This window comes from Chenopodium album, chromosome 22 (assembly GCF_948465745.1).
Source record: "Chenopodium album chromosome 22, dcCheAlbu1.1, whole genome shotgun sequence".
Taxonomy (NCBI): domain Eukaryota; kingdom Viridiplantae; phylum Streptophyta; class Magnoliopsida; order Caryophyllales; family Amaranthaceae; genus Chenopodium; species Chenopodium album.
The window spans coordinates 37,927,172-37,942,122 of NC_137855.1; the positions used below are offsets into that span (position 1 = coordinate 37,927,172).

Genomic DNA, 14,951 nt, shown 5'->3' on the forward strand with positions numbered 1-14,951 from the left:
TTTCGACGGATTTTTAATCCGACGGAAATTTCCGACGGAAATGTTTAATTCGTCGGAAATATACGACGGAACAAAAATCCGTCAGAAATTTTGCTTTTTCCGACGGAATTTCGAGTCCGTCGTAACCAATCCGTCGAAATTAGCCTGTTTTCTAGTAGTGTGCACAAGAACCATAATTTTCCCACTCATAACATTCTGAATCCATGTGCAGCACTATAATTGAATATATTTGGTCCTTTTATTTTTCACAAACAAATGTGATTGGTCCTTTTTATTTTCAAAGGATTGATGACTTGTGCTTCATTTAATATCATTTTATCTTTGTTTTATTCAAATACAACAATAAATGTCTTGTAATTCCCATTGTACTTTCTAATCTTGGGTTTTAGGGTTATTCCTAGTTCCTTAATTCCCGTGTAAATTTAGAAATAGGATTGTAATTAAGGGACGGAGGAAGTATATGATTTTAGGAGACGGTGTTAATTGAAGGGTGGTCTATTCGTAATTTTTGAGTGATGAAAGAGTGTATTTTAAGATGATGTACGGAATTAAATTTTAAAATTGATAAACAATATTGTATTTTAGGATTTCAGTGTGGCGGGTCAATTAGGAGACCTATCCTTTCTAATGGGGCGAGGATGAGTCTCATTTTGACAGGTGGTGGGGGCGTGGGGCAAGGAGTCGAGGATAGAGATAAAAATCATACCTGTCATGGGTGATGGAGTAAGGTGGAGCCTCATTCTACCGGTCCCACTTCGTACCCACCCCATACCCGCATTCCTTTATTCAAAGAAAATAAAATATATACTTTATACCCTTTTAATTATCAAGTAAAATAAAGTAGTAGTAACATATATAATACTTTGTAACAGACTTAAAGTCGTATTATAAAGATAAAAAAATTGTGGAATAACTTAATATGTGATTTTTTTAGTCATAATTTATATTAAATAGTATTGTTGTATTTTGAAGATGGGTATTAGATGGGTGCGGATATTCAAGTGGGAGTGGGAGTGAGATGGGGAGGAGAAGGTCAACATTTGTTTTACCCTGCCCTATTGACATCCCCTTATTGGATTAGTAAATCCAAGATAGAAACAAGCAATATATCATTGATAAGTTTTAGTTAAATAGACAAATAATTTTGGATTTTCAAAATTTATATTTATTGCTCATGATTACAACAAAAGGGCTAGTATGTACATACATGCCCTTATCTCAACCATTAGTTAACAATGAACCATCTAATAAACCTTTGGTGAAAAGTTTAAAAGATTCGGCGCCATGCCAGGAGAAGGTCCAGAATGAGATGGTTTTACATTGGTAGTTGCTTTAAAATCTGAAAGACTCGGTGGTGTGTCAGGAGATGGTCCAGAGTGAGATGGCTTTACATCGGTAGTTGCTGTAAAATCTGAAAGACTCGGTGGCGTTCCAGGTGATGGACCAGAGTGAGATGGCTTTACATCGGTAGTTGATGTAAAATCTGAAAGACTCGGTGGCGTGCCGGGAGATGGTCCAGAATTAGATGGCTTTATATCGCTAGTTTGTGTAAAATCTGAAAGACTTGGTGGGGTGCCAGGAGATGGTCCAGAGTGAGATGGCTTTACATCGGTAGTTGATGTAAAATCTGAAAGACTAGGTGGTGTTCCTGGAGATGGCCCGGAGTGCGATGGCTCTACAACGATAGTTGATGTAAAATATGAAAGACTAGGTGGTGTTCCTGGAGATGGTCCAGAGCGAGATGGCTTGATATCAGTAGTTTGTATAAAATCTGAAAGACTCGGTGGCGTTCCGGGAGATGGTCCAGAGCGAGAAGGTTCTACATCAGTAGTTATTGAAAAATCTGAAAGACTAGGTGGCGTGCCGGGAGATGGACCAGAGTGAGTTAGCTTTACATCAGTAGTTGATAAAACGTCGGAAAGACTCGGTGGTGTGCCAGGCGATGGTCCAGAGTGATGTGGCATACTATATAGCTCACGAGCCGATGTTGTTCCTTTATTTACCAAAATCACAATAATAAAGAGGTTAAATATAAATACACATTTACTTTACATATTATCGTGCAGTAGTGTTAGTTATAAATGATTACTACTAACCATATAAATAATTTGACTCTCAATCACAATTACACTCTTCTAATCATCATACTTTTGGTGGCTCACTTTTTTCAATCACTAAAATTAAGGTTTTTCATCCTTTTTTCTACTTAATATATTTTATTTTAGGAATCAATCGATTTTTGTAATTAATTTTTTACAGCAACCAAAGAGACAAATACGATATTCATCATAGTTAAAAGAAACATCATGTGAATATATATATTGTCAATTTAGCTTTTAAAAAATAATACTACGTACAAAGTATATGACCAAAAAAATTAGGGTGTTCATAAATTAATTATATCTTTTTTTTATATATAATTTTTTATTTTACTATAATCGTGATTAAAGTTTTTGTGTGATGTCAAAAATCACACCATTGAATTACTATACATAGACATTGATTTTTTATTTTTATTTTATTTTTGATGTTGAACTTTATGCTTTCTATAAACAACATTTGCATTGCATGTATAAAAGGCTAGTAAAATCTAACACATCATGGTGTACAAGTTTTAACTAAAAAAAATACCATTAAAAAATATTCTGAAGAGAAAATTAATTGAATTATATATTTACCCGAAGAAGCAGCAAGGAGTAAGAGCATTAGAAGGGGGAAAGAAGCCATATTATTCACCATTTTAGACCACTGTAAATAATGTATGAAGTTATGAACTAAAAGTTTTAACTGAAAGCTAGTTTGTGGCCTGGATTGTTTATATGTGACAATGCTTTATCAATGACCTCTTTTTATAGTGGAGAATTGGTTACTAATTAATTGTTGAGATCATGTTTGATATCATATCTTAGGATTGTTTCCTTAAATAATATAGCATTTATTAGGATAGGATTATTTAATCTAGGGTATCTTGAGATTTGATCTTATCTTATCTTATCTTAATTATATTGTATAAGATATACAGTTGTAGGAAAATTTTAGGTTCTTCTTAATATTTTAACTGGTATCAGAGTCAGGCCCATGATTCAGGAACCATCCACTAATTGAGTAGACAATACACTGGGCTAAATTTGAGTGGATCCATCACTACTACAAAAAACCCCTAATAAATCGGTCTTTTAGAGTCACCTGTACATAAGGTGCGACTTATAAACCTATCGAGTCGCCTCATACTTATTAGGTGACTTGTTAAGTTGGGGTTAAAATCAACAAAGCACCTAACGATGAGTCGCCTAATATATATGAGGTGACTTGATAAGTTAACAAATCGCCCTATATATGCATGCGACTTTATAATCCGACTTATTTGGTGGTTTAAATTAGACTTTCAAAGTAACCTGTACATAAGGTGCGACTCGAAAACTCGTCGAGTCGCCTTATACATATTAGGCGACTCAATAAGTGAGTTTTGTTATCTATGACTCTCACCTAATGAGTTGCCTAATATGTATAAGGCGACTCGATAGGTTAATAAGTCGCACCTTATATACAGGTGACTTTGAATCTAATTTAAGCCACCTAATAAGTTTGGGTTATAGAGTCACATGCATACATGGTGCGACTTTTAAACCTATCAAGTCACCTGATGTATATTAGGTGACTCATTAGGTGCTTTGTTGATTTAACCCCAACTTAACAAGTCGCCTAATAAGTAAGAGGCGACTCGATATGTTTACAAGTCGCACCTTATATACAGGCGACTCTAAAAGTCCGACTTAGCTTGTAGGTGCTTTATTATATGACCACTACCTAATAAGTCCCCTAATACGTAAGACGCGACTCGATTTACAATATCATAAATATATGAAAAGTAACTTTGGCGTAATGGCAAGAACTTTAAACTTCCAGGCATAAAACCAGAGATCAAGCATGCTCAGTGTCATAAACACGTACTGACATTATATGAGCTAATAAAAATAGTTGGAAAAAAATGTTGATTTTTTACATATCGCCTATTTCAACACAAGCGATACAATAGATGAACCTATGGATCGGAGTCGCCTCTTTCAACACAAGCGATACAATTGCTTAACATGTAGAGTCGCCTAACGACTAATAGGCGACTTATATAAAAGCTATCGAGTCGCCTTAAAGGCGACTTCTAAAGTTAGAAGCTATTGTGTCGATGGCTATGGAGTCGCCTTTAAAGCGACCCGTTAGGTCATTTACAGGAGACTCGATAGGGCTTTTTTGTAGTAGTGCATGTAAGGGAGGGTGTAAAATGTAAATACGCTCAAGCCCCATGAAACATCTAATGTGTTATGTGACAGAGTTAATGTAACCCTACATTTGAGGGAAAGTGTTGAAATACAACATCTTCAAACAATACGTCTAAGTATCCCATAGTGATAAAAGTTGTCTTAAACACTTTATAATGATCTTCTTATTGCCATATTGTTTTAAGATGGAATTTCCTTGAACTAAATTGTGTGTTCAGTTTTCTTTGGACGATCTGGATTAAATTACCAGGATACATAAGTCAAATAAATCAAACCATACGGCGAGTTTGGTCTACTCTAGATCGTATGTCCAGTTTTCTTTGGACAACCTGGATTACTAGGAAAAATTTGAGGTTCAAATGTGAGGTTTATTCTCTACAGTTGGTGTTCGTTATTGCCGATGGTTAGGTTGGGCGGAGTTTGGAGGCTCGTGAGTTTATTACTTCTCACCTTTTTTATTTCTTGTCCGCCCAGGTTTGCTAGTCCCCTTGTCATTACCCCGTCCGCGGGGGATGTTCCTGCGGAGTTTAAAGTATGTTTGGTGTTATCTGGGGGCTCATAGTGCTGGCACATGTTGGTATTTTACTAATATTTGTACCTCCCATGTTATGGGGGGAGGGACTTAGGCTTGTGTGACTAACTCCGCGTTTCAGGCGAAAATGTTGGCCTTTTTGTTGGGACTGCGACATGTGCGTGGTTTAGTGAGGGTTTAGTCGGGTTTAGGTTTTCACTGATTGTGGTTCTATTCCCGGAGTAATAATTGGTCAGCATTCGCGTTGGTCGGGACATTTATGTTGTCTGGATTAGACAAGAAATTCAGGGTATTCTTTATGATCTTAATGCTTATCGGGTTTAGAATATGTCACGAGCTTCTATTTTTATGGCACATAGGCTGGCTAGCTTTGCGCATAGTCGGTCTTTGCTTTGCTTTTGTTTTTAGTTTGGTTGTTTTTTTTTTAGATTAGGGATGGCAATCCAGTCCGGATCCGACCTTACTCCACCCCGATCCGAGGTAAAAAATCCGCTCCGAGTCCGAGAAAAAAGTAATCCGAGTTCGACTCCGTTAAAATATTCCGACTTCGAGTCGGAGGAGGGTTGGAGTAGGATCCTACAAAAAATCCGAGAAAAAAATCCGACTTCGACAAATGTCCGACTTTGGCGGATTATCCGACTTCGACTCCAATAGATAGTGGATTTTTGGGTGGGTTATGGTGGCATTGGGTGTGGGTTGTAAGGCCCAAATAGCCCAACATCTCAAAGTATATTGAATAATGAAATAAACTCAAATTCGGGTCGGGTCGGATCGGAGTCGGAGGTCGGATATTGAAGTCGAAGTCGGTGTCGGATGTCGGAGTCGGAGTTGGATTTAACCTCCGACTTCCTGTCGGGTCGGAGTCGGATTTAGCATAATCCGCTCCAAGTCCGACCCGTTGCCATCCCTACTTTAGATGTATCCTTTGTAAAAAAAAAACAAAAAAACAAAAAAACAAAACAAAACAAACAAAACAAAACTATATATTTAACACATGATTAATTGAGGATATTTAGTGAAAACTACCTTTTAAACTCTAGATTTTGCGAAAAACTACCCTAAAAACAAAATGTTGTAATTAACTACCTTATAAAGTATAAAATGTTGTAATTGACTACCTTTTATCGGAATGACACACTTGACTTTTATTATTTCCCGACGTTGACCATGTCACGTGACCCTTTAATGACTTAATTCCCCCTTTTCCCCCAAATTTTCTCGCTTTACACCAATTCAGCCCATATAATTATAAAGGGGTTGCAAATAAGCAGTTTAAAATATGATTAATCATATTGTTAAGGGAAAAAAGTTGGTGTAAAGCGGGAAAATTTGGAGGAAAGGGGGGAATTAAGTCATTAAAGGGTCACATAACCCTCACGTGACATGGTCAATGCCGAAAAATAAAAGTCAAATGTGTTATTCCAATGGGAGGTAGTCAATTACAACATTTTATACTTTATAAGATAGTTAATTACAACATTTTGTTTTTAGGGTAGTTTTTCGCAAAATTCGGAATTTAAAAGGTAGTTTTTCAATAAAAAAAAGTCTTTAATTAACTTGACTAATTCTTAACAAACTAAGATATTAATCTTAAATCTAATTAAGGAAGGTAATTAACCACTAAATTGAAGATCTAACTTCGCTTCAACATTAACCTATGATTTTAATTTGAGGCTTCTGAGGGCCTGTTCACATTTACTGAACTGAGCAGAACTGAACTGAACTGAACTGATTGGAGCTGAATTGAACTGAACTGAACTGATTGGAGCTGAATTAAACTGAACTGAACTAATTGGAGCTGAATTGAACTGAACTGAAGTGAATTAAACTAAACTGAAATTAAGTAAATGTGAACCGACCCTGAGTTTTAAAATTATCACAAAAGTTAATGTCTATCTCTTTGATCACGAGAGTTTAGTTGTAATTTAAGACCTTTAGAAAGAAAATTTTACATTTTACTAGCTAGTATGTTCTTTTCATTTGAGGTATATGTTCACTACATTAAATGTAGTCTCTTGTATGCTTGTGTGGAGGCGTGGAGCTGTATCATGGTCAGGCTAACAATGAATCATATCCGGCCCACTTAATCCACACCATGGGCTAGACTATAAATGGTGAACCGGACTTAAGCCAGCGGAACCTTTGATCTTACACTCCGATCCGTACCATTGTACGATGTGCTGGATGGAAGCTAATTTGACTAAACTCTTTCATAACAACATTGCAATTAAGGTTCACACTTAAATTGATTTTGATTTTAGGAGACGGTTTAAATTCAAGCGTCATTCGTGATCGACTCCACGATTTTTAATCTAGTAGTGATGGATCGGAGGAGTCGTCTTTTAAGATGATATACAAAATTAACATGCAACATAGCATTGATAGGTTTTGGTTAAATAGACATACAATTTAGAATTTTAAATTTATTTTATTGCTCAGGAAAACGAAAATAAAGGACAAGCATATACACTTGCCTTTTTCTTGAATATTAGTTAACAAAGCATCATTATCTAATAATAAACCTTTGGTGTAACGAGTCAAAACTTGGTGGCATTGGCTCGCTATTGGCGGCGTTACTCGTTTCTAGCAGTGTTTGGTGGCCTTGGCTCGTTTCCAGCGGCATTCGGTGGCATTGGCTCGCCTGCTGTAATCAGTGGCATTGGCCTGCTTGCTGTAATCAGTGGCATTGGCCTGCTTGCTGTAATCGGTGGCACTGGCTCGTGTCTGGTGACATACGGTGGGATTGGCTCGTTACCGACGGCATTGGCTCCAATAGCTGGTGGCGTGGATGGTCCAGAGTGATGAGGTGGTTCAGAGTGATGAGATGGCTTTATATGAATCTCACGAGCCGATGTTCCTATATTTAGAAAAATCACAATATTGAAAATAAAATGAAATATATATATAGATTACATATAGACAATTAAGTAAAAGAATCAACAAGTATTATAAGTAAAATTACATATCAATTCAAAAAAAAAAAAAAAAAAAAAAAAAAAAAAGTAAAATTACATACATATATATGAAGTATGGAAGTAGTGGTGTGCAAAATGTTAAGTCATACTAGTATCAAATTACATACAGTAATAATCAATTTCGCATAAAATAAAATAAATCTAACACATTGTGTACTTGTGGTGTATGAGTTTTTACTATAAATAATAATAAATAAAAAACCAATGGAAAATATTTATAAAAAAAGATTTAATCGAATTGTATAAACTTGTATACCATAAGAAGAAGCAAGGAGTAAGAGCATAAGAAGGGGGATAAACGCCATATAGAGCACTGAATGTATGAGATAACAGTTTTGAATAAAAGCTATTTTGTGTTTATGAATTGCTTTGCTTGTGAGTTGTGACAAATGTTGCTTGAATATAACCTCTTTTTATAGTGGAGAATTGACTACGTATTTCTGTTTTACATCAGTATCATTGTGTGTGTTAATGCCACCGAGTGAGATGACTTTAATTACCTAATGAAGAATGAAATTTTAAAAGTAGATGAGTGGTCCAAACTTTCAATATATATGATTTACATAAGTGGTTTCGAGTGAGATGGCTTTACTTGATGAAGAATGATGTAGGGCCTGGAAAGAATGATAATAGAATCATGGAATTTAATTTGGAGAATTTTAGGATAGTGCTTAAAAAACCACCCGACTATACTACTTGTTGAATTTAATAACCCTCATTTTTTAAAAAATTAAAAAATAACACCAAAAACGCAAAATTATTATGTATCTCCACCACCTTCTCTGTTCCGACGTGTTTTTCGATTGAGGACCACTGCACGTGTCACAAACTTATTGATCAAACATAATAATATTAAACAAGTTCAAAAAGTACAATTCTTAAAAAAAAAAAAAAATCTCCAACCATCCCTAGATAGCCACCCCTCCCCTTTCTCCTGCCACCCCACTGAAACAACCAAACCCATCCCAACCACCCACCAAACCACACCCACACCAACCAACCACCTCCCGGCACTATTATTTGTATTGGAGGGTAAGTTTTATTAATTTTAGAGGTAACTTATGATCATTTAAGGACAACTTTATTATAACAAATTTACAACATATATTGTACACACGATTTTTTAAAAAAGTTTGTGTTAAATAGCGGGTTGCTAAACGCAATCTAGGTTTATTTTTTGATTTTTTTTTGGGCTTTGGGCATTATTATTTTAAAATGTTACTTAAACCTTTTTTCTTTTGGGTTGATGGATACTTGAAACTTTTTAAGATTCGGCTCAACATCTGTTTTACAAGTACTAAATTTTATAATATTTGTTTTTCGATGATTGAATATATTAAAATTTAAAATTATGCATGACAAAGTGACAAACATCGCTAAATAAAATGTGTCAACTAAAATAAATATATAGGGATAAATATTTTTTTTTTCTTTCCGAAAGAAATATAGGGATAATGTTACTTACACACATTAATTAATTTCTAAAAGTTGTTGTAAGATATTTCAACTATGTTTTTTTTTTGGTGAAGCCGAGGGGCAAGCCCCATACAAAGAAGAAGCAACTAGAAAACTAGAACAAAAAAAGAACGGAAAAGAAGCAACAAACAAAGCAAAAAGAAAAAAAGACAACGAAAATAAACTACAACTTATTCCTTAGACCAATGTCTACGGTCTACCCAGCCTCCTTCTTCACGAACCAACCTTGCTAGCGCCACGCCACTCAAGTCCTCCAATATATAAAACGGCACGAAGATCCTTCATGACCGCCTCAAAGATTACCAATTTTTGCTTCGAGGAAACTCCAAAGTTAGCCAACCAATCAACAACTCTATTAACTTCCCTATAGCAATGGCCGATCGTGACATCCTAAACTTACTTGTATGTAGTTTTAAATTTTAAATTTGTGAGTTATTGACATTGTGGCGTTGTTTTTGCATTGCCTTTTCAATTTAATTTTTCTTCTTCTAAAATTTCCTTCTAAGAAAAATATGTTGAAAATATGGTTTACTTGTTTATATTTGGATTATTGGATATGCGTATATTATATAAAGTACATACGTGCATGGAATGTCGTTATAATATTAATATTATTGATAAGAACAACCACCCATACTATTACTTCGTATTAGTTTATTTGAGACTTTGAATCAACGTTTGGGAAAGTCACGTGTACGTGATAAACAAAAAATTGCATGTATTACAATAGTTATTTTCATAAGACATTAAAAAGAAACATTATTGAATGAGTAAATAAGTTAGATAAAGGAATAATCAAGTATATATTATTGTTGGGGCTTGCCCCTCTCTTTCACCCAAAAAAAAAGTATACATTATTGTCAAAATTAATCATATTTTATCTCATAATAATACAAAGTATATATAATAAGATCGATATCATTTTTTTTTTTTTTTTTTGGAAACCATATTGATATTACTGATAATATTGATATTAAATTTAAGTGTGTTGTAATTATAAGATAAGATGTATACAAATTACAAAATTACGGAAAAAAAAAATTTATTAAAAAAAAACCTACAAGTACTTTATCTAATAATTTATGTAAAAAATTACAAAATTATTTAATATTCGAAAAGGGAAGATAAAATTGAAGGGTTCACCTACTCAATTGCCTCAATCTAATGTAGCAATTTCCCTCAAAACATATAAGATAAAGCCAGCTACAAAGTAGGCTTATTGACTATCATTTATATATATAATTTTTATTATATGATGATAATTAACTAATTAATTAATTAATCAATTAATTAATTAATTATTCCTAATGTATGTGTTTACATACCACAACAACATACATTTTTACCAGGAACAGCCATGCACCCTCCATCTTGACCATAAAATGTCTGGCAATTTTCATTGCATTTGTCGACATCACATTCACCGGCGGTCTCCATACAAGGCGGCTCACCTTCACCATCGTTGCCCACGGGTGCTTGGCTTGGAGCGTCACCAAGTTGTTGTTGTTTCAACATTGGTTCCAAAAGAGGTAAGAAATCTGCATAGGACTGAGCCAAACTTGTGCCTGTAATTTCATTAAAAAGACAAAAGGGTTAATTAATTCATAATAATTATTTAATATTGTTTTTTATATGTATAATTGTGAAATAAATGAATAATGAAAGTATAAAATTATTACAGCAAAAGCTGAAGAGGACTATTGTAGCCAGGAAAACTGCTGATCCCTTCATTGTTGATGATCTTGATTGAATTTTAGAGATTTTTGTGATATTAACTAGATTATTGTATGTGATTATTACTTAAAAACTAATTATGAAAAGATTGATGATAAAATGTCAATTTATACCTAAGAGGCATTTCAAACTTTAAGACCTTTGCATTATTTTTTGGAAAATTAAGAGGGATCAAAATAGTAAATGGTGTTTAACCCTTTATTTTTAATGGTGTAGAAAATTAAGCTCGTCAACGTCCTCTCATATTTTAGCATGTGAATTATCATCGAACATTGAATGTTATTAAGTTGTACAAATGTTCATAATATAGAACTCGATTTATCTATTATTTAAATTAAGTTAAACCTATTAATACGAGAAGAGTATGAAATCAAGTTAATTATATTCAAACCATTTTTTAGGGATAAATTTCGCTAATTGTACGTGTTTCCTCTATATATACCTCCATAATTTTCTTATTATGTACACACTTTGTGCAAATATATAGAGGTTCTTATATATATGGTATATATGTTATTTTATTTGACTACAATTGAATATAAGTATGCCAAATTAACTAATTATCAAATCAATTTTTGTAGCTAATAGATAAAGTTTACTGTTGGTGAGTGGTAAATAGGTGATTAATAATTATATCTGTAAAAATTAGTGATCCTAGAATGACACACAACATGCAAATTGTATATTATGCACTAATGGACTCTCTTTCAATTAAATGTAATACTTCGTGTGCAATAACCTTTTCTCCTTAAAAAAAAAAAAATAATAAAAACAAAAAATAAAAACAAAAAACAAAAAAAAAAAAAAAAAAAAAAAAAAAAAACAAAATTATTTGTATGTATAAAAAATATTGAACGGAGAACGAACTTTATACATATTATTATTCATGTACCTTTGTTTCTAGGAAAAAAAAAGAGCATCCACAGTTATTTGATTTGATGAACACTTATGGCCTGTTTACATTAACTGAACTGAGCAGAACTAAATTGATTGGAGCTGAACTGAACTGAACTGAGCTAAAATGAATATTTTATGAGAGAAGGAAATTAAGAGCTCAACTGAATTGAACTGAACTGAGCTGAAATGAATATTTTATGAGAGAAGGAAATTAAGAGCTGAACTGAACTGAATTGAACTGAAATTAAGCTGAAGTGAACAGACCCTTAGCAATGTAGATTTTTTACCATAACTTTATATCTTACTTCCTCTGATCTAATTTCTTCTACTTGCAACACTTATGAAGATGTGAAGGAATAGATGATTAGTAACTTTATCAAAATAATTTTTACAATAGCATATGATGAAAAGATTAAATACGAAGTGTATTTTGTTGCAAGTTATGAAAACACACGAGTATACGTTATGAATAAGGCAAGCAATGCTCTTTCATACATATAGTCATATATATATGTAAGAAAATATATACCCAAAGCTAAACTATGAATGATATAAAAGTCAAAATGATATTTAATTCAATAACAAACAAGGAAGTACAACAAAAGGAGAATAACATATGTACAAAGTATGTCACAAAATAATTGTACAAATTAAATTGTATTTAGAAAGTTCATAATTACACTATTCACAAATTTTTGTTGCTAGTTATTAATACCACCTTTGTGTAATACTACGTTTACTACTTATATACAAAATTAAATGATTTGAGGTTAATTTATGTTTTTAGTAGTAGCACAAGACCTCCAAAACATTTAAGAAGGCGGCATAGATTTCAGGAAGGAGATGCAATATTATTCTACCCATTACATTTCAAGCTAGCTCATTCCAAGACCTTGGCTTAACTCCAAACCAAAAGAATATAACCTTTTCAAATGCCTCAAAAACCTTGGTTTCATCCAAGAATTTGTTCCAAATTCCACTTACTATGCAATAGTTACTATTAAAAGGAGCATGGTGATGGGCAGCATGTTGTGTGCGTGACACTAGCACCCCCAAATTTTGTAAGGCCACAACTATTGGGGGTAATTTGTTCTTTGTTGTGTGGGACCATGCATGGAATTGTTGGCAAAATAAGACGCCGGTCGAGAGAGATCCGACAAATGCTAATAAAATCGGGTTATTGTAAATTAGGTTAATAGGTAAGAAAACTAAGGTAATCAATTGGGATAGTTCATAGAGGTTGGTGGCTATATGTTTCCTAGTGATGATCCATGGCTTCTCATGGTGCCCTTGAAAACCCTCGATTTGAGATCCAAATATTGGGGTTTTGGCATCTCCATAATTGTCAATGCTCCAATGGTAGACTCCAGTAATAAGATCCGAGATAACATACCCAACTAAGCTAGCTAAGAAGGGTTTCATCCATATGTGGGAATTAATTGAAAGGATTATGGACTTGACTAGGCCAATAAGCACGGTGATGCACCCAATTGCTAACCATGCTTGGTGGATCCATTTGGATTTTAGGGTTGGATCATCGGGCTTATGCTCGTTTGTGATTTTAGCTTGAGCTCGAATAACTGGAGTAGTGCTCGGTTTGATGTCTGGGCATGTTGAGCCAAAATTTGACATTATTAAGGTTATTAATCTAGGTTGAAGTGTGGGTAGTAAATCAGTAATTTGGTAAATTTTAATTGGATTTTTAATGGAAGTTTGAAGAAGTTTTGTAATGATAGAGGATTTATGTTGTACAATTACTTGAACTTGTATAATTAATGGATATGGCGAAGATATGTATATTTATAATTAGTTGGCATAGTGGAGATAATGTATATACTAAGCTAATTAAGTTGCGAATTCTACTTAGATAAGATAGTTTTGCGAGAGCTTGTACGTACACGAAAGAACATAATATTACAAATTGATTGCCTTTGATTTCTTGTTAAATCCAATACACTAATAAATATGAAGCCAGACTATCTAATTACATGATACTCCATACTTATGAAGTATTGAGTGATGTTTACGGATTTGCTAAGTCAACTCCCAACTCAAGGCATAATCCAATTTAGAACTTGTTCTCTTCATCTGAAACAAGGATATCTAATCTAATTTTAATAAAGTCTGATTTAAATTTTAATGATTTGGTCTGGTATGATCTGATTTTGACTAAACTTTGACTGCATTTTAATACTAATTTATAAAGAAAAACATCATCATTATATATGAACTTTCAAATATATAATTTTCTTAATTTTTTTAATATGCAATTTACGATATTTAATAAATGATCATAATTAAAAGTTCTGGCCTGATCTGATATAAAAGTTGGTATGGTCTAATATGATCTGAACGTATACTATATATATTCATTATTCAACGCAACAGCTTCACCAAAATTCATAAATTCTTACGTAGAAAATCAAGTCATGCTTGTAACTTGGTATATTTTTATTCCTTTTTATTTGGAAAATTTGATTGTAGTCTGCAACAAGAACTTTCTATTCTAGGTAAATCCACATTAGCTTTGAGGAAAAGTACTTTTATGTCATCTTATCGAAAAAAATTCTGTATAAAATTCTTTACTACTCCCGAGTATTTATGTTGGGAGTGGATGGGAGCCATTACGAAATGTCCTTAGTTCCTTACATTTATACTTCCTTCAATTTATTTTGCTTGCAATAATATTTATTTTTACTACCTCTTATAACTATAACGTCATATTGTAATTTATACTTAAGAAAAAATACATCGCTTGTAATTTTGTTATATTCGTCTCAATTTAGATTTATTAAAATATAACCTTTAACAAAATACAACTAAAGATATTGATAGTTTAAATTATACTAATATATGATAAACGTGAAACTCTTGGTGTCGTAAAATGGAGTACCGAAAGTATTTATAAACTCTCAGATGGACTAGTCTTCCAACTTAAGTTAAGTCAATCTTTAAGAGATTTGGACCGGCCCATTAAGACAATCTCCTTACCTATGAAACTAAAAAAGGTAACGTGAGGAGGCAAGTTGACCCATGTGAAACTCTAGTATGATAGGATAA

The 14,951-nt window shown here is 33.3% G+C and overlaps 1 protein-coding gene and 1 pseudogene across 1 annotated transcript; both read right to left on the reverse strand.

Annotated features, from left to right (window-relative positions):
- Positions 1 to 7,253: 7,253 nt before the first annotated feature.
- Positions 7,254 to 8,153, reverse strand: LOC145603513 (uncharacterized). The gene is made up of 2 exons (XM_081659429.1): positions 8,041 to 8,153; positions 7,254 to 7,666 (listed from the first exon to the last, which is right to left on the reverse strand). The coding sequence occupies exons 1-2, from the start codon at positions 8,087 to 8,089 to the stop codon at positions 7,383 to 7,385; spliced, it is 333 nt and encodes a 110-aa protein (XP_081515555.1). The 5' UTR covers positions 8,090 to 8,153; the 3' UTR covers positions 7,254 to 7,382.
- Positions 8,154 to 12,722: 4,569 nt separating this feature from the next.
- Positions 12,723 to 13,631, reverse strand: LOC145606312 (fatty acid desaturase 4-like 1, chloroplastic pseudogene; annotated as a pseudogene).
- Between the last annotated feature and the right edge of the window lie 1,320 nt (positions 13,632 to 14,951).

Excerpts from the sequence above, each read along its gene's own strand:
- LOC145603513 (XM_081659429.1), bottom strand. The coding sequence starts at position 8,089 with ATGGCGTTTATCCCCCTTCTTATGCTCTTACTCCTTGCTTCTTCTTAT. Across the intron at positions 7,667-8,040 it reads ACTCCTTGCTTCTTCTTATG|GAACATCGGCTCGTGAGATT; the intron begins GTATACAAGTTT and ends TTCTAAATATAG.